General features: G+C 42.7%; 1 protein-coding gene across 1 annotated transcript in view; it reads right to left on the bottom strand.

Moving 5' to 3' along the window:
- kif5c (kinesin family member 5C) overlaps positions 1 to 20,852 on the bottom strand; it is a 33,565-nt gene extending 12,713 nt beyond the window's left edge. The window contains exons 1-13 of the mRNA XM_036974574.1: positions 20,044 to 20,852; positions 12,225 to 12,312; positions 12,038 to 12,111; positions 7,702 to 7,806; positions 7,070 to 7,118; positions 6,924 to 6,979; positions 6,678 to 6,765; positions 6,392 to 6,516; positions 6,057 to 6,161; positions 5,614 to 5,762; positions 5,104 to 5,252; positions 1,384 to 1,562; positions 807 to 875 (exon numbers count right to left, since the gene is read on the bottom strand). Coding sequence (XP_036830469.1) covers positions 807 to 875; positions 1,384 to 1,562; positions 5,104 to 5,252; positions 5,614 to 5,762; positions 6,057 to 6,161; positions 6,392 to 6,516; positions 6,678 to 6,765; positions 6,924 to 6,979; positions 7,070 to 7,118; positions 7,702 to 7,806; positions 12,038 to 12,111; positions 12,225 to 12,312; positions 20,044 to 20,169 — 1,362 coding nt within the window. The 5' untranslated portion in view covers positions 20,170 to 20,852. The remainder of the gene's footprint in view (positions 1 to 806; positions 876 to 1,383; positions 1,563 to 5,103; positions 5,253 to 5,613; positions 5,763 to 6,056; positions 6,162 to 6,391; positions 6,517 to 6,677; positions 6,766 to 6,923; positions 6,980 to 7,069; positions 7,119 to 7,701; positions 7,807 to 12,037; positions 12,112 to 12,224; positions 12,313 to 20,043) is intronic.
- Positions 20,853 to 21,100: the final 248 nt, after the last annotated feature.

Below are 21,100 nucleotides of genomic sequence, written 5' to 3'. Positions count from 1 at the left end.
ATATCATCTACTGCATCTTGCCATCTTTATGTAATACATGTATCACTAGCCACTTTAAACTATGCCACTTTTATGTTTACATACCCTACATTACTCATCTCATATGTATATGTATATACTGTACTCGATACCATCTACTGCATCTTGCCTATGCCGTTCTGTACCATCACTCATTCATATATCTTTATGTACATATTCTTTATCCCTTTACACTTGTGTGTATAAGGTAGTAGTTGTGGAATTGTTAGGTTAGATTACTCGTTGGTTATTACTGCATTGTTGGAATTAGAAGCACAAGCATTTCGCTATACTCGCATCAACATCTGCTAACCATGTGTATGTGACAAATACATTTTGATTTGTATAGGGTTGGATCAGCCCACCTCATCCAGATGAAGGAGATGTGTTGTATAGGGTTGGATAAGCCCACCTCCTCTAGATGAAGGAGATGTGTTGTATAGGGTTGGATAAGCCCACCTCCTCTAGATGAAGGAGATGTGTTGTATAGGGTTGGATAAGCCCACCTCATCTAGATGAAGGAGATGTGTTGTATAGGGTTGGATAAGCTCACCTCACCTAGATGAAGGAGATGGGTTGTATAGGGTTGGATAAGCCCACCTCATCCAGATGAAGGAGATGTGTTGTATAGGGTTGGATAAGCCCACCTCATCTAGATGAAGGAGATGTGTTGTATAGGGTTGGATAAGCCCACCTCATCTAGATGAAGGAGATGTGTTGTATAGGGTTGGATAAGCCCACCTCATCCAGATGAAGGAGATGTGTTGTATAGGGTTGGATAAGCTCACCTCATCTTGATCGATCATCTGCTCTTTGAACTTCTCTGCCAGCTGACTGTGTTGGTTGATCTCATCATCCTGAGATGGGAGGAAAGAAGAAAAATACAATACAAAAATGTTGCATTCAGGTTTGGATTGACCAAGACTCTGTAATCCAGGGGGGGGGGGGGGGTAGCTAAAGCAGGGCTATGGCTGCTAGTGTGAGGCGGATTTGTGTGCACACCAATGTTTATTTTCCCAACAGTTAATTGACTTGAGATTTATGACCTGAGGATAATCAATCTAATCACCCCTTATTAGGTAAATGTCTGGGTCATTAAACCAGATTTACAACAATTCCACATAATTATGCATGTATGTGATTATATAGCATTTGCATATGATTAAAGCCATCTTGTGGTTCATAAAATCTACAAACTGTCCCACCTCAATTAACCACAGACACAGCCCATTTTCAGTCATCCGTGACCATGACCCCTCATCACTCCGTGAGTCATCATGCTGCATTCATGTGCTCTCTGCATTATCGGAAACTGTGAACATTAAGACTGGGAAGCCCCATTCATTCCTCTCTGGCCCCGCCCACCTTGTCATCCAGCTGCTGGTACAAGTCGGTGATGAGCCCCTCGTATCGGGTCTTCTCCTCGTCCAATAGCGGGATAGGGGGTGGGGCGATGGTGTCAATCATGGGCGTGGCCATGGCGTCACAACTGTTGCTCTTCTTCTCCTTACTGCTCAGCTGTTCCTCCACTGGAACAGCCTCACCTGGTTGAGGGAGGGAGGGAGGGAGGGAGGAAGGGAGGGAGGGAGGGAGGGGGAGCAGTGGTGATGGACCTCAACCAAACAGTTGTGGGTTATGGAGAGGGAAAGCATGGACAGCTTTGACAGATTTTAGCTCACTAAATGTGCCTAAACGTCAATATCACATTCATAACATGAGACTGAGGGAGAAACAAACAAACTGTACAGAAATCGTCTTAGCTCAGAGGAGAATAATATCTATTATCTTTGTGTAACTATTTTCGTTCCATCGCATAAACAGAACACAGCCCAGCACAAACCCATGTCCACAGGAGACAGGGATATTGGCTGTATCCAGGCTGTATTCAGGCTGCATCACAGCCGGCCGTGATTGGGAGTCCCATAGGGCGCCGCACAATTGGCCCAGCGTCGTCCGGGTTTTTGTTCCTCACTGACTTGCCTAGTTAAATAAAGGTTAAATAAAAAATAAATAAATAAAACATGGGACATGAATAATGTGACAGGTGATGAGGCTGATACCCGCTGGCAGAAGCCAGGCGAGCGGCTTAGCCCCCGACCGTGCCGACCAGCCAAACATCACCACACCCAGAGATAATCCTCTCACAGCAGAAAGGGGGGAAGATGGATGAGTCTGTGTTGGGCAGCTCTCGCGGAGACTTTAAGATAAGGTGGAAAAGGGACGAGGGGGGGGGGGGGGGGGGGGGGGTAGAGTTATAAGCGGACAGAGCTCGGGGGAGGGGTGACTTCTACTTCAGAGATCCAGAGGCAGACCGCACTCTGCCATCTTCAAGGACTGTCTGGGCATTTGTAGCTGTGGCTAATCTACAATGCAGCGCATGAATGTGTTATCTTATCTCGGAGAGAGAGAGGAATACACTTTCAGTAAAGAAATGATGGGTAGCCGTGGCAACCGTCAGTCCGCACCGCCAGCTAATACAGTATACTGTGGTAGGTGACACACAGCTAGAATATTGTGACATTAAATCTCTCTAACCACCACAATGGAGAACCCTGACCATACTGGTCTTCACACGCTGCAGGGATATACAATGTAACCCATTTGGGAGTATCAACAATCTGTTGATGCCTTACAGCTTGCATTATTTTGCAATGCAAATAGGAGATAATGTGTGCTTACTAATATTATTCACAATCTGCACAATCTCATGAATACAAAAGTAAAAAAGGAGGCATATAGGCACAGCAGGTGGCTGCATGAGTACTGAGTGGAGGACGTAAACATCGCATTCAGAATTGCATTTCACGATGAACATACGTTTGATGAAAACTGTATCTAAATAAGGCCATTCCTTTGAGAGACAACATCCTCTGTCCAGGTCACTCACTCAGAACATAGCCCAAACTAAGATGTCAAATTGCCTGCTGGGCAAAATCCTAACATCAACAAGATATTTATTCTGACACAGGTTTTATTTAGAAAAAACAAAGCCGGGCAAAGGGAGAACTAAGCAGTGAATAAATGACAGAACTGGAAACAGAATGAGTGAACGGATTAGTGGTTTTGGTAAACATCTTCAGTCCCCAACGTACCCCATTAGAGAAGCCTATTCTACACATACAGTGCATTCTGATAGTATACAGACCCCTTGACTTGTTCCACATTTAGTTACATTACAGCCTTATTCTATAATTGATTAAATTGTTTTTTCCCCTCATCAATCCACACACAATAATACCCCATAATGACAAAGCAAAGCAATAAATAAAATAAAAACAACTGAAATATTACATTTACGTAAGTTTTCAGACCCTTTACTCAGTACTTTGCTGAAGCATCTTTGGCAACGATTACAGCCTTGAGTCTTCTTGGGTAGGGTCATTGTCCTGTTGGAACGTGAACCTATGCTCAGTCTAAGGTCCTGAGCGCTCTGGAGCAGGTTTTCGTCAAGGATATCTCTGTACTTTGCTCCATTCATCTTTCCCTCGATCTTGAGTCCCTGCCGCTGAAAAACATCCCCACAACATGATGCTGCCACCACCATGCTTCACCATAGGGAAGGTGCCAGGATTCCTCCAGACTTGACGCTTGGCAGTCAGGCCAAAGAGTTCAATCTTGGTTTCATCAGACCAGAGAATCTTGTTTCTCATGGTCTGAATCCTTTAGGTGCCTTTTGGAAAACTCCAAGTGGGCTGCCATGTGCCTTTTACTAAGGAGTGGCTTCCATCTGGCCACTCTACCATAAAGACCTGATTGGTGGAGTGCTGCAGAGATAGTTGTCCTTCTGGAAGGTTTTCCCATCTCCACAGAGGAACTCTGGAGCTCAGTCAGAGTAACCACTGGGTTCTTGGTCACCTCCCTGACCAAGGCCCTTCTCCCCCGATTACTTAGTTTGGCTGGGCACCAGCTCTAGGAACTAGAGTCTTGGTGGTTCCAAACTTCCATTTAAGAATGATGGAGGCCACTGTGTTCTTGGGGACCTTCAAAAGCTACAAAAATGGTTTGCTACCCTTCCCCCAGATCTGTGCCTCAACACAATCCTGTCTCAGAGCTCTACGCACAATTCCTTCGACCTTATGGCTTGGTTTTTACTCTGACATGCACTGTCAACTATGGGACCTTATATAGACAGGGGTGTGCCTGAATTTACCACAGGTGGACTTCATTCAAGTTGAAGAATGATCAGGATGATCAATTGAAACAGGATGCACCTGAGCTCAATTTCGAGTCTCATAGGAAAGGAATACTTACTTACTTATGAATACTTATGTAAATAAGGTATTTCTGTTTTTGTTTTTAATACATTTGCAACAATTTCTAAAAACCTATTTTCACTTTGTCATTATGAGTTTTGTGTGTTGATTAATCAGGAAAAAATATATTTTAATACATTTTAGAATAATGCTGGAACATAAGAAATGTGGAATAGGGGAAGGGGTCTGAACGATGAACAAACCTCCTCTGAGTCATCCAGAGTTCTTCTTCATGGTTTTCATCAAAACAATTTCATCAAATAAAAACAGAGTTTCAGTAGTAACAATGATGGTTCAACATCCCCTACAACCCGATGAGCTCTGAATACAAGTGAAGTCCTTAGCTTCCATATTCCAGGAGTAGCTGGGAGATGTCTGCAAACATCTATAGTCTCTCTGATGCTCCTGTAGTAGAGTAACTAGGAGCACAGTCAAATAAATGACAGTGGGTTTGTGTAAATGATCATACCGATTTCGATGTACTGGGAGGCCCTTGCATTCGAGATGCGCTTATCAGGATTCTAGTCTGGTTTAACCATAATTGCTACACAGCTTCTCCATTTTCGTTTTGTTCTCTCTTGCTCTCTCTCCTTTCCTATCCTCTCTCTCTCCATTTTTCTCGAGCTACTGTCTGTCTTTGTCACTGTCTCTTTTTTCGCTCTCTCCTCTCTTGTTTTTTTTTTCTCCTCTCCTCTCCTCTCCTCTCCTCTCCTCTCCTCTCCTCTCCTCTCCTCTCCTCTCCTATCCTCTATTCTCTTGTCTCTCTCATTATCTCCCCCCCCTCTCTCTGTCTCCCCCTCTCTTTCACTCCTCTACTCTCTTTCTTTGTTACCTTTCCTCCAGCGTTTGAGCTCGGTCTCAAGCTTCTGGATCACGTATTTCAAGCCTTTAGTCTTCTCTTTCTCCTTCTCATACTTCTTCTTCCACTCCTCAGCTGTCAGCTCTTGGTTCACTGACACTGTGTTCTTAATGGTCTTAGCTCTGCAACATTGAGAGAGAGAGGGGGGGGGGATTTCCATCAGGTTGGAATTGATGGATGGAAGAGGGCATATGGTAGTATTTTGCACAAATAGTGTAAAAGTACTGAAGGTCAAAGGTCTGACACTGAACTACAACACTCCAATAATATCCATTGATTTCTTATCACCCTTTCTGTTGGGTGTGGGCTAAACAGCAGCATTGCAACAAGGTCACAACTGATCATCCAAGACTCATTAGAGATCTAATCTCTATTTTCACTACATCCCCATGAGGGCACACAAATACATCCCCCCTTGCAGACTGACTAGAAGAGATACACGGAACCCCCCCCCCCGACAGTGTGTGTAGTATGAGTGCTAACCTCTGTCCAAACATGAGGGTGGACTTGGTCTCAGCCTCATTGTAGACAGAGGGGGATGCACAGATGATGATGGTGGTCCTACAGTTTCCCCCCAGAGAGTCTTGCAGGATACGGGTCATCTTACTGTCTCTGTAGGGCACGTGGGTTTTCTACAGGACGGGAAGAGGGAAAAGCAAGAAGAGCTTCACAAATAAGGCAACATCTGTAACCAAATGCTATTTTATAGAATTTTTCATGTTCACGTCACAGACAAAAGGACATGTTAGTAAAATAGGACAAGGAAATAATCAATCTGAGAGCGAGAGCGAGAGAGAGAGACAGACAGACAGAGGGAAAGATAGAGAGAGAGAGAGAGAGAGAGAAAGAAAGAGAGAGAGAGAGATAGAGAGAGTGAGAGAGAGAAAGAAAGAACCTCAACACAGTGAAACAGACTTATAACTTACAGTTCCCTCGGCCAGAGCTGATATGACGTTCCCCAGGGCGGAGAGGGACTTATTGATATTCTTGGCCTCGTCCAACACAGATCCCTCTGCCCCAGTTTTACTGACCTGAAGGAGAGGATAATAAATACCCACAGCAGGATGTCACCACAAACAAGTTATGTGGAGAAGATAGGTCTAATAGGTCTTCAATCAAAATGCTGTGTGGAGAGGTTATTTTAATGATGATTTATTGAAGAGAGTGAGAGAAGGAGAGGGAGGAGAGAGGGAAGGGAAGACCTAGTGAGAGAGGCAGATGGAGGGTAGAGAAGTGTAGAAAGAGGGGAAACCCCTGTGACCTTCTCACTGCCAGCCAGATCCACCAAGTAGAGTTTTCCTGACAGCTTCAGTTCTGTCTCTACATTCTCCTGCTTGATGTTGATCAGGAAGATGCTGTGACTGCGAGAACTGTGCTCATTCATGTCTGTATGGACGAACAAAAAGCAGAGCAACATTTGAGTCAGTGCTAGTACAGAATCTTCCTGCTGAATCACTGGAAATCAATGGGTAGTTAGCAACATTCTTGCAACATTTCTTTATTAAACATGCACTTTAGTGATTCCGGAGGAAAAGAGAAGCCCATACTTGTAACAGCCACGTGACGATTGGATTTTCCTTCATCGATGACATCCATAACCTCTTCTGGACTGGACACAAAGCGCTCCGTACAGCCCTTTTTGGAAAAGTGGGAATATGTGTGAAGGTGAGGACCACAAGATTGCTGGGTAATGACCTGAAATATTACTGTGTTAAGAGAAGGAACAATCATAGTATCAACAATTGAACACCTTCCTGTTTATAGAACTTGAGCTACAGCGATTGGATACCCACCTTAACATAGGGCACCTTGTTTTTGTCCTCATGCACTGCTAGGTTGGTCTTTGACACTTAAAATGAAAAATATATACATCAAAATTGTCCACCTCAGTATTTAGAAATTTGAACTTAGTAAAAATAGAAATAAAGTCCTTACTTACCATCCAATAAGTCTCTGATCTTGTCTAAGTAGATTTCAAAATAGGAGACCTATAAACACAAAACATATCACACACAGCATAAACAAACAGACAGAATTGATCCTGTGCCAGTCTTGCCCTCAGTGAAAGATTCACTGTTCTAACAGATGAACACTCGGGTTCCTAGACTTTTGTGTTGTGACATTTCCATTTGAGTTGCTAGAGGCAAGGCCGCGAGGACACACAGCCACAGAGTCACGGGCTGAAGGTGTCACTGCAGTGACCATATGGTACGTGTAGGCCACCCCAGCAGAACTGGCACCTCTGTGGGTCCTGTCACTAACACAGCAACGAGCACTGGACTAATCCTCAGGCATCGCAACACCACTTCCATTCACTTGTTTTGAACCTGGTGGTTTGGTAACAGTATAATACAAATGGCATTCAAACATGTCTTTTATTTTAATATTCAAATATTATATTTACAAAAGCTATTGCATACATTTTCCACTCAGCTTACACTTTCGACAAATCCTGCTATATGAACACAGGCTATTTCCTTTGAAGGCAAGCTAAGCTACAACGCATGGACACAGACTCACTGAGCAACTAGCCCAGGGTTCAGAGGGGCCATTCCATGATGTGTCTGTTACCTTGATGTGGAACTCCAGGTTCTCGTCCATGGAGTAGATGTGGTCAAAGATGTCCCTGGCGATACGGGGGATGATACCCATCAGCTGGGAGTCATGGAGCTTGCCCTGAGATGGAGAACACAACATCTTTCACAAACAACATCCAACATTTCCAAAACATGACAATATAAAAAAAACTGCTTGTGCAAAAAACATACGCTGCTCACAAAATGTATGTGAAGAAAATGATACATCTGACCCAAGAAGGAAAAGTGAGAGTATTTTTAAAACAACCCAACAAATATTCAGTCTCTCTGTCAGGTTACTACAAGTAGCGCAGTGGAGGCTGTTGAGGGGAGGACGGCTCATAATATTGGCTGGAACAGAGCGAATGGATTGGCATCAAACACATGGAAACCATGTGTTTGATGGATTTGATACCGTTCCAATCATTCCGCTCCAGCCATTACCACAAGCCCGTCCTCCCCAATTAAGGTGCCACCAACCTCCTGTGAAGTAGCGACAGAGGTTTATCACAGGCTGCTATCAAGCTCTTACAGAGGACAAATCATTCAGCCTTAACCCTCATAGGGTGTTTTCAGATACAGTATTCAAACCCCTTTACTTTTCCACATTTTGTTACGTTACAGCCTTATTCTAAAATGTATTGTTTTCGTCATCAATTTACACACAATACCAGACAATGCCAAAATGAAAACAGATTTTTAGAAATGTATTTACATAAGTATTCAGACCCTTTGCTATGAGACTTGAAATTGAGCTCAGGTGCATCCTGTTTCCATTTATCATCCTTGAGATGTTTCTACAACTTGATTGGAGCCCACCTGTGGTAAATTCAATTAATTGGACATGATTTCAAAAAGCACACACCTGTCTATATAAGGTCTCATAGTTGACAGTGCATGTCAGAGCAAAAACCAAGCCATGCGGTCGAAGGAATTGTGTGTAGTGCTCCGAGACAGGATTACGTAGAAGGCACAGATCCAGGGTATGGATACCAAAACATATACCAAAACAATTCTGAAGTATTGAAGGTCCCCAAGAACACAGTGGGCTCAATCATTCTTAAATGGAAGAAGTTTGGAACCAGAGATAGAGCTATAACTGGCCACCCGGCCAAACTGAGCAATTGGGGGAGAAGGGCCTTTGGTCAGGGAGGTGACCAAGAACCCAATGGTCACTCTGACAGAGCTCCAGAGTTCCTCTGTGGAGATGGGAGAACCTTCCAGAAGGACAACCATCTCTGCAGCACTCCACCAATCAAGTCTTTATGGTCGAATGACCAGACGGAAGCCACTCCTCAGTAAAAAGCACATGGCAGCCCACTTGGAGTTTTCCAAAAGGCACCTAAAGACTCTCAGACTACGAGAAACAAGATTCTCTGGCCTGATGAAACCAAGATTGAACTTTTTGGTCTGAATGCCAAGCGTCATGTCTGGAGGAAACCTGGCACCATCCCTACGGTGAAGCATGATACTGGCAGCATGATGCTGTGGGGATGTTTTTCAGCGGCAGGGACTGGGAGACTAGTCAGGATCTAGGGAAAGATGAACGGAGCAAAGTACAGAGAGATCCTTGATGAAAACCTGCTACAGAGAGCTCAGGACCTCAGACTGGGACGAAGGTTCACCTTCCAACAGGACAACGACCCTAAGCACACAGCCAAGACAATGCAGGAGCAGCTTCGGAACAAGTCTCTGAATGTTATTGAGTGGCCCAGCCAGAGGCCAGACTTGAACCCAATCGAACATCTCTGGAGAGACCTGAAAATAGCTGTGCAGCAACTCTCCCCATCAAACCTGACAGAGCTTGAGAGGATCTGCAGAGAAGAATTGGAGAAACTCCCCAAATCACTGCCAAAGGTGCTTCAACAAAGTACTGCGTAAAGGGTCTGAATACTTATGTAAATGTGATATTTCTGTTTAAAATGGTTATAAATTAGCAAGAACAACAAAAAATACTGTTTTTGCTTTGTCATTATGGGGTATTGTCTGTAGATTTATGAGGGAAAAAACAATTTAATACATTTGAGAATAAGGCTGTAATGTAACAAAATGTGGAAAAGGTCAAGGGGTCTGAATACTTTCTGAATGCACTGTATAGTCCTCTTTAAAAGAACCGATCTCGGTCCTCTTTAAAGTGAACTCTAGGGTAAAAAAAAGCTAAAGAACTCGGTTTGTATTCACACTGCCCTTGCCTTTGAATGAGAACTCAACTCTTTTGCCAGTTCACTTCACCTATTCTGTGGTCCGAGTCTTCTTTGCATTCACATTGCTATTGTTTAGAAATTTCAATCAATGCATTCTGGGTTTTTACAAAGTGCAGGACAACCCATTCCATCAGAACATCTTATCACCTATTTATAAAGTACCTTTAAGTTTGGGAGCTAATAGATTGCATTTAGTTAAAAGATTAAACATAATAATTGCCACCAGAAGACACTATTAACATGTAAATATTATTGGTAACAGAATAAGTAGTAGAAGAATAACTACAGACTAAATAATGCTATAATACATCCAATCTAGGCTACTGTTCCTTTAAGAGCTAGAATTGATTTTGTACCCTATGCTGTGATTCTCACCAAATAAATTGTTTTCTTCTCCCACTATTCAAATCCCACAAGAGAATAAACGGCTCTTTATATACAACATATTGCAAAAAAATTATCTGACCTAAAAACTCAACACATATTTTGGCATCCTTGAAAATCGATAATTAATAACCAGAAACAGCACACATTTTTTTTCTGCGAACCTGCACATCATCATCTTCTCTCTTTTGTGGCACCAATGTGAGGGTTCACGGCAGAGGAAACGGTATTGCAGTGTTCTAGTGTGTGCTGCGGGATTTATGACAAGTGAGCCTGGGGAGCTTTGTGATCACATTAACCTAAAAAAAAGGGAACTGGACAGAGGAATTCAAGCAAGACGAACTCAGGCCACCTCAAAAGATGAGTTAAAAACAATTGTCTAAAAGGGACCGAGTGTGAAAACACCCTTAGTCTACATAAGGCCTATGTCCACATATTAAAATGAAATATACATGGGACCTCAAGGGGGTTTTCATTACAGACTCCTCGGCCAGCCTGTATCCCTTCAAAAATGTAGTCCTGTCATCTCCATCCCAATCCCCATTTAATTCAGTCTGACCCTTCCTTAAACAGCCAAATTGCAATTTAAAAACGTTATTGTCCTGGCAATAATTTACTCTGCAATGGACTATTACCATTTGCCCTTCGCCTCAGGGCTGCTACGTCCTTCAAACTGTAATTTGATTCTAGGTATGGGGAGATGTATAATAGCGTTTTAGATTAAACACATAACAGGGATAGTTGTACATTCTGGTCAGGCTGGCAGAGCTTGCATGGAAGCTAATCATACTGCCACCATCTCTTTCCCTCACCCTTCCATCACCTGCTAAGGAAACCTGTGGATGGTATAAATGTTTCTCCATTTCATCCTCAAGCTTGCTGAAGAATCTCTGGGCTGTTACCAGGGGAACGGCTGCAGCTGAATAGGAGGCTATATTGTATGTGTAAATCGCATGGCGGCACATCGTGTGAACTGTGGCAGAGAAGCACCTCGCTGCTATTTTGGCTCGCCGTCTGGCATAGACAGTCGGGCTAAATAAAGGTATGCCAGGAAGGAAGACGCAGCAGGAGGGAGGGACTGTTGGTGAATGTTCCCATCTGAGGAGAATTAGGAATTACATTTCTCACAAGCTTGAACAAGATTTTTTACTGAAAATATTCATATTTGTGTGTGTGTGTGTGTGTGTGTGTGTGTGTGTGTGTGTGTGTGTGTGTGTGTTTGAATGCTGCCTGACTGGCACCTCCCTTTAATGAAACAAACGTGTTTGACAGATACAGCTTCAAATGTGTTTGTCAGTGAAATCTCAAGTGTCATGCCGCCTCAGTAGAAACCACTGCACAATTCCGATCCGCCTGTAAAAATCATGTTTGTGCGACTCTCTCCCATGTTAGGATTATGACTGAGGGAAACGGCTTAAACTCCAGTCAATCCCTGCTCAGTCAATGGGTCACTAGACCCTCTACAGATGATGCAGGCAGTGAGGCCAAAGGTCCACCCTGCTTCTAGACTGCACCTCTGTCTCCTCTTTATACAGTTTCATGTTCCATGGGCCACTCCGTCGTGCTGTCTTGTAAAGCACCTTAAAACTAGCTGCTAATGGCCATACTTGCACTGTGGCTTCACATGTCCTGTGATTACGTATATCATTATTCACTACTGCTATCCTTAATCTAATCTCTGACCGAATCTCTTTGGCTCTCATTCAAATCCCAATGAGGACTCAAAATGTCCTCCAGACTTACCTCCATGGTGTGAGTCTTGCCCGATGAGGTCTGGCCATAGGCAAAGATGGTTCCATTGTACCCACCCAACACATCTGCAAAACAAAACACAGTGGGGTTAACTCTTTCAAAATAGGTCTGAAACTGAGTTCACATGACGACGGTGAGGATGTGAGATTAATTGGGCTGTATAGGGCACAGCGTTTACCTTTGACGATCTGCTTGGCACAGGCATCATAGACCTGCTCCTGGGCTGTGTTGGGTGGCAGGACTCGATCAAACACATAAGGCTTGCCCTGCATGGAAAAAGGAGGAAGGAAACTGTCAAGAGAGTCCCCATCTCATTCCACCTTTCATTTGCCCCTGAGAAATCAGTGTCAAGCTAAAGCCTTGAGTTATTTTCATATCAACAAAACTGAATGGAAGTTAAACACTTTTTATCACAGACATTTCTCACTGTTTCTTAAAGTCTTTTGACTGCTAGCTGGGTCTGACAAGGTGATCAAATCGGGTCTGTATTACATCAAGCAAGGTGCTTTGACTCTGGTGACCTTGTTCTCTCCAGATCTGTTTCAGAGTCAGTCAGTCTAGCAGGTGTCACACTAAACCAGTCACCTCCTGCTCTGAGGTAGAGCCGTGGCAACGCTAGCCTGACATCGGATCAGTTCTCCTGTCACAAGAATACAGGACAGGTCACAACCTTACACTATGGGCCTGGACGTTATTATGTTACTTTGGAGACAGAGACAACTGAACATTTTTCTGTTAATCAAATACTTTTATAATAATAATAGAAAACCCTTTTAAATGACTTACAGTCATGCGCGCATACATTTGACATGGATCAATGTTGTGGATCAGTGTTGTAGTTACAGATGGTTTGAGACCATAAATAAACAAGATCATACAACGACGCACTTGAAACTCTAGTACAGCTATGGCCCAACATCAGAGAGTAATGTGAAGTTGAGGGCTAGTGTAACAGTATAACTTTAGACCGTCCCCTCGCCCATACCCGGGCGCGAACCACCGCTAACTAACATCTGTTACACTAGCACAAAATATTTAGGGTCTGTGCAATGTTTCCAATATACTAATTTGCCACCACTCAAAAATATGCAAAAAATAAGAAATTGAGATGGTAAAACATTTAGAGTGTAGATTTAAATGACTGTAACAAGATATAAAGTATGTAGAAAAGATAATGGAGGTACATATATTTTTTTTAAATGAGGTCATCTTGTTTTCCTACCACACCATTTTCCAATCACACTGACTGACTGAATTAATGGTGAACAGACAATAAGAAATCAATCAATATGAAAGAAACATGGGGCAATGTGACAATGATAGCCTGGTCCAGTGAAAACAAAGACCCCACACATTACATTATCTGCCACTACCACCTGTGTATCTGTGTGTGGTCCAGTTTGATTCAAGCCCAACCCAAGGAGGCTATTAAGCGGCTTGTTTTATGTTTGGCTCTCTTTGTTCTGGACCGGCTTTCTGACAGAGGAGCGATTGATTTTTTTCCAGGCCTTTATAGCGCAGGCATGGGGTCAACCCGAACAGCGGTAAGCTCCAACAATGACCCGGTTGCCATGGAAACTGCATCCCACAGGGAGAGGCCTGCACTGATTGGATGTCGGCCGGCTCCAGGTGTCACTCAGCGGATGGAGGAGGAGGATGGAAACATGATTGCTGTTGAGTGCTGTAGACTTCTCTCTCTCTCTCGCTGACAGGAAGGCGGTCGGCTATGTCGTAATCTCTTGCTCAGCAAGATCCTTTGAGCAATCGTAGGGCACTGCTTGTGTTTTTTATGAAGGTTATCAACCACCAAACATTTAAAAGAGATAAGGTAGCCACTCTCAACAATTTCAATGTCTTTTTACGAGAACGTTTCAAATCAAATCAAATGGTATTTGTCACATGTGGCAAATACAACAAATACAAATACAACCTTACCATGAAACGCTTACTTAGAAGCCCTTAACCAACAATGCAGTTCAAGAAATAGAGTTAAGAAAGTACTTACTAAATAAAAAAATATATATAAATAAAAAGTAACACAATAAAATAACAATAACGAGGCTATATACAGGGGGTACCGAGTCAATGTGCGGGGGGGGTACAGGTTAGTCGATATGAAATTTCAATATGGAATGAAATTGTATCATAACGTCTCCCATAAATTCACCTCACAGCTCAATACACTCCGTGCGTTCTAAATGACTTATGAGCAATACCTTTAGCCAAGCTTGAAAGTCAAATTGAAAACCCATAGCAGTATTGCAACAGTCTGCAAGATTTACAAACACATGTGACCACACATACACTATTCCACAAGCTCAATAAATGATGTGTGGACACACACACACGCACGCACATGCAGGCAGGTACACACACACACACGTGCAGGCAGGTACACACACACACACACACACGTGCAGGCAGGTACACACACACACACACACACACATGTTCTAAATGCCATGTTAGACCTCTCAATAATTGATGTGCTGTCCCAAAGGAAGGCCAAGGCCTTTGCTCTTTTGGACTGCATGATGTCTCAGGCATTATTAAATGAACATGCTCTCACTGTGTGCACATCATTATGCTGGAGGACCGCCTGACGAGGGTCTTTAGCAGAGTATACTGGTACCTAACTTCTTTTGAGAGAGAGAGAGAGAGAGAGCGAGAGAGAGATAGAGAGAGAGAGAGAGAGAGAGAGAGAGAGAGAGAGAGAGAGAGAGAAAAAAAGAGAGAGAGAGAGAGAGAGAGAGAGAGAGAGAGAGAGAGAGAGAGAGAGAAAGAGCAGGTGTAGGAAAGAGATACACTTGTATGTGTGACTATGCATACACTCTCTTTGTAAAGGGTGTGTTGGTCTGTGTGTTTGTAATTGGCGACGATGATTCTAGCCTGTGACCTCCTGCTCCCCTTTCAATCATCTCTAATGACATCCGGCATACATCGTCATGGAGACAAAATTACCCAAGAGACCCAGCTGCATCGCATCGCTCCAGCCACGGCCCTGTATCTCGACCAAACAAAGACACAGCTATATTTCACCTCTATAAATACACACAGAACCAGCAATAGAACTGAAACAAGGCTGGGCTTGTTTGCTTAATACCGTACACACGCTATTCCCTTAATAAATACATTACACATTGTAATCTAATACATCATTGTTGTGCACATTAATAAATAAGTGATGTACTGTATATGTTTGTCTAAAACAGGTTGAGGCTATAGTAGTAAGTTGTGTCAATTTAAACCAGTGCTGCTGGAGAGAGCAGCCAGTAGCATGTGCAGCGCATTGTCCATGAAAGACGACTTCTAACCCCAAGCCATAAGATTGCTAAATAGCCATGATATGACTGCTAAATTGTAAATTAAATGGTTATCCGGACTTTCTGCACTGATTTCGATGCACACGCATAAGACTATACATGTATATACACACTCACTCACTCACACACACATACTACTCTCCCACAAAACCCACACACATACACTACATATGTGCACACACACTCACATAACACACACAAGCATACCGCCACAAAGCAAACACAGCAAATACACACACACTTTTATACTCATAAACTGCTGGTACTCTGTTCTGAATTTACTCTTGTTATTATTCATCTTCCTGATGCCTAGTCACTTTACCCTGCCTTCATGTACAAACTGTATCTACCTCAATTACCTTGTACCTTTGCACATTGATCTGGCACTGGTACTGCCTGTATATAGCTCCATTCTTGTGTATTTTACTCCTTGTGTTACACATTTTATTTTTATTATAATTTTTTAAAATCTACATCATTGGGAAGGGCTCGTTGTATTGATTTGTATAAATAAGCATGGTGTCAAACACCATTACTACTCATATAAAATCTAATTTGGGTAAGGTGAAAATGCATAATGCCGACGGTGCATAAAGATGGCGGCCCCCATGTACTTACAACAAATGTCTCGTTTGCTCAGTATGCCATATTGTACATAACTTTCTGTTCATGTTTTTTTTGTATCGTAATTAGCACGGTATACATGATCCAAATTCAAGCTCCAACAGCGGGAATTTAAAAAAAAAGACTAAAAAGTAGATTGTGCTGATTTGCTGGCACATTGAACCAAGTCACGCACCGTAGTTTAAGAACTCCGTTGGTAGTGCTAAAAACAATGATGTCATATTGGAATTCCTCCATCTTTATGCACCATCACCATTGAATTCTGTAGTGGGGCTTTTGTCTAAATCGGTGACATGAATGTCTCAACCAAAACCAGTCCTGCCCCACCCCCATATGTTCATGTGTTCACCCACACCCGACACAAAAGAAACAGAGATTGAGAGGTTAACCTTATTGCAGCACATCACAGATCTTATCTGGGCAACATGTTGATAAAGATCACTGTATGTGGACATTGACAACCAACCATGCACAGGATCAAACTAAATCAAAGGGACTCAGTCATAAATTGTGTTTTGCTGTGACTTTTCCAATTACAGATTTCACAGGCAATTTAATCCTCGCACTAATGGAGAGTCACAAAAAAATATATTACACACAGCAGAGCCCTCCCCAGCCTCAAAGAGTATGAGGATTTGGAAATTTCTCCCAAAATGTACACTGAGTGTACAAAACATGACATAGACTGACCAGGGTGAATCCAGCTGAAAGCTATGATCCCTTATTGATGTCACATGTTAAATCCACTTCAATAAGTGTAGATGAAGGGGAGAAGACCGGTTAAAGAAGGATTTTTAAGCCTTGAGACGGATTGTGTACGTGTGCCATTCAGAGGGTGAATGGGCAAGACAAAAGATTGAAGTGCCTTTAAAAAGGGTCTGGTAGAAGGTGCCAGGCGCCCCGGTTCATTTCGCAACCAGTACATGGCTGTTTGAAGCTTTGTAATTATGTGCATGAAATCATCAGCTTCTCTCTGTTAAGCAATTAGACTACTGTAGGTTACAAAATGGAAAGGATGCTGCAAATCAATACATCTAAATGTCAGGGCAAGAATAAGACGAATACATGGTGCATTGCTTTATTTTGCATGATATGTAGATCTACTCTAGGCTTCTAGTAAATATGTAATGTATTTCTATCTGATTTAGTGTAACAGATGGAAAGAACAAGAGTAGGCCTAAATGTGTGTGTTTGTTACCGAACACTTTCCCCTTCCCCCCCTTTACAAATGATCCATGCATTAATGTTGCTCTGTCTGGTTTGGCTTTATGCAACCATACCCCCACACCTTCCCCTGGGCTAAGGCAAACATTAATGTCGGACGTGTCGGCACAAAGGGAACCTGCCTTGCTTTGCATGGGTTCCAAACAGATTCATTATTTAACAGTCCATAATGAAGGGAGTTCAGTTAAATGCAGTCACAGCGGGCCTATAATATATGTGCATGTGTTAAGCTACTGTGTCCACAGTTTGTAACAACTGTTCATACTGGATCCGATCCTCCAGCGTAACGCTTGTGATGAGTAACCCAATAACTTGGGACAATAGCAGGGAGGGGACATTTAGCTAGATAATCTAACCTATGAAAAAAAGAAATAAAATCCCAGATCGATATTAGCCTTAAGATAAGGGTGTGTAATAGGGCTGGGAATTACCAGGGACCTCACGATACGATGTCATCACGATACTTAGGTGCCGATACAATATGTATTGCGATTCTCACGATTCCATATGTGTTGCGGTTCGATACTGTGATTTCATTGCGATTTGATGTTCTAAACATATTGATCAGTCATGGAAATAAGAGTACTGAAAACAAATGGGCTTCTGATTTAAGAACAAGCTATGAAGGAAAAGTATTGGCGTTATGGTGCAGCTACAGCAAACTAGCGCAAAAATAATATTGCGACATTGTCAAAACGATCCAATATATCGTCAAAAATAATATCTGGATATAAATATCTATTTTTTTTCCCACAAATCCCAAGTGTCCAATGCAAAACATTTCAACATTTCATTGAGATCTGAGGTTCAGATGCTGCACTGTTGGGGATCGTAACCCTCTGCGCGTGTGAAACACTCACTGAGAGTGACCATCCCTATCACCTATACTATACTTCCCACTGAGCACCTGTTCTCACAGAAGCATGCAGTGTGAGCAATGATCACTGAGCCTCCTAAAACATGATGTACTGTAGGTCTAGTCATCAATTTCTCCAGTCAAATAATACACATCATGGGTCTTTTACTGATGTCATCTTTCAGCCTAAGATGAGCTAGAGATCAGTGAAGCTGCCCTGGCACTGAACCATGTATATTCCCCCAAGGCTAAGGAAGAGGAGGAGGAGGGGCACAGCTAGGATGATGCTAGCATATGAGAGAGGAGCGGGCTAGTGGCAGAACTGAGGAAATAGGTATGCTGGCTTTGTGTATTTCACAGCACAGCTTAGCCTAGGAGAACTCAGACAACGGCAAACGAGACACACTGACTACCTGCACAAATCCTCCTGAGCACAATACTATCAGTCCAACACAGGCTCTATTCCAGCACTAACTGGGAAATTAAACGTGCGCACAAACACACAGAAGACACACACACACACACACACACACGTCTGATGTCCTAGGTAATGCTTCAATCAGCTTCTTCGCAACCCCCTCCCTTTTTCCATTACCGGGTCCTTATTTACGCTACTTAAACTCACTCAGCCAGCAGTTCTCTCTTCTGATGGTCATTTCCTCTTTTGCCTTCCCCGCCCTGGGATGACATAGGTTTTCCATTCCAATTACTGTCCGGTCAATGATGATGTCTCTATGGGTTTAGACAGGCCAAACTATGACAAACTAGGCTGTTCCCCATGTAATGGGCTCCACTCATGCAGACTCCGACTGGCTTCATGCTGGGAGCCTCTAGCTGTAGTAGCAATAGAATCAAACCTTGATTTAGGGTGGCCACTACAAAGGAGGGAGGGAGATACTTCTCGTTCTGATTTCAAACATGAGCCTGTGTTTTCATTTTATTCCACGTACTGACAATAGAAGACTTTTATTTGTTCTTTCAGAGAGGTTGTTTTATGATCTACCTTAAAATGAATAACCTTTGAGATCAACCCAAATCACATTATATTTGTCACATGCCCCAAATACAATTGGTGTAGACCTTACCGTGAAATGCTTACTTACAAGCCCTTAATTAACATAAAAACATATATATTTTAAATTAAAACAATAAAATAACAATAATGAGGCAGGGGGTACAGGTTAGTCGAGATCATTTGTACATGTAGGTAGGGGTGAAGTGAAAAGCATGCAAAAAGATGAAGGGACATTAAGGCATTATTCTTGTTGTCCTGTAAGCTATGAGACCATAGCTTTCTCATCAGGATGGAAATGTAATGACATTGAAATGACTAAGCATAAGATACAACGAACTTTCAATGAAAGTTAATTTTCACCTACAGCGAAGATGGTTATATTCATTTCAATTTAACGTTGATGACGTAATAGGTTGGTAATGCCATTGATGACAGCACACACTGACAGTCTACAGACTCGCAGACCCTTGGGGGAAAGGTGTGAATTCTACCGTCCATTCGGTGACCATTGACCACCACTAGGCAAACTGAATTAATGATGATGATGTCGAGATAGTACGCTGTGAATGTTTATCTTACTATCTATTCGTTTGGCAGTTTGACACCAAGCGTACATCATGGGTAATTATGCCCCTGTAGCTCGATCATGATCCATCCAGACCCAAATTGGAGAGACGCTTCCATTGATAGCAGAGTACAGGAATCATTGACCAAAATGTTGGTCACTCTATTTGGCATTTCCACCATTATTCTTCAAAACAAATGCCCATTAACCGCCTATTTATTAATTCGTATAAAACAATGTTTATGATCACCTTGCACATCAACATTTATTTTGTCAGACTGAATTTGAGTGAATTTAGGCACCTGTATCATGGCTTTGTTTGTAGACTACACCATGGATATTAGGCGTATATATATATATATATATATGAAATTATTAAGATTTACTCACCGTTATTACCACCGTGTCTTCGCCTTTGAATTTCGGGATGTATTTGTCTCCTCTGTTGGTTTCCGATTCATTCAAAGGCCTAAATCGGCACATCACTTTTACACCGCACTCAGCAGCATCCGCCATGTCCACAGCACTAGGTTATTTCCAACCAGATAACCCAAATAACTTTCTCTAGGCTAACTATCGCGAAGTTTACTGCAATTTTACTGAGATGGAATTAAGCACTTCTTTCCTTTGTCATTCGCTGAAATTCAATCTCGATCGACATCCCTGTCAATGAAACGATTGGCGCTAGGCTGAATCCTAGTCTAACGTTACCTGCTTAAAAGGAAAACAATAGATTGACGAATGGTCTGGCTGCTATCGTTTGATAGCGTCGATTTGAATGTGAGTTCCCCTTTTCGTGGTCAAACATTGGTTAAAGACTTCCCGTATTCACCGATGCGTCTTGCATCAGGACCAGCATCGACCAATTTGAAGCTCCTTGCTCTAATGCTGTCAATCCCACTTTGGTCCACCTCAGTGATGGTGAGGATGTTGATGTTGCGGTAGCCTAACACGCTTGCAGCCCGAACGCGACTTCTATGGTATTCTGGGAGGAGTATTCAAATCATATTGATAAACGATATAAAACAAGAGATTGTAAAGAATTTTACTTTGCATGTGTTGTAAATAAGTGTTACACGGGTAGGTTACATTTTTAAACATCACCATAAGAACAAATATTTCTGTGTAAAATGGAATGGATGGGCCAATATTCCATGGAAGCTAATCACTCAACTCGACGTTCCCCTCTAGTGGGTTGGCTGTGAATGATGGGCCGGCCGTCTGTGGTGTCCCATAGAGAGGACTCTAGCGCCGAAAAGCCTGTTTTAGCCTATACTACAACCACACTCCTGACCTCGATTGGAATACATTTTAGGGGAAAGGGGGGATACCTAGTCAGTTGTTCAACTGAAATGTGTCTTCCGCATTTAACCTAACCTCTTTGAATCAGAGAGGTGCGGGAGGCTGCCACAGTCGACATCCACGTCTTCGGCGCCCTGGGAACAGT

Source organism: Oncorhynchus mykiss, chromosome 3, assembly GCF_013265735.2.
Source record: "Oncorhynchus mykiss isolate Arlee chromosome 3, USDA_OmykA_1.1, whole genome shotgun sequence".
NCBI lineage: Eukaryota > Metazoa > Chordata > Actinopteri > Salmoniformes > Salmonidae > Oncorhynchus > Oncorhynchus mykiss.
This window is presented reverse-complemented; position numbering and strand designations above follow the sequence as displayed.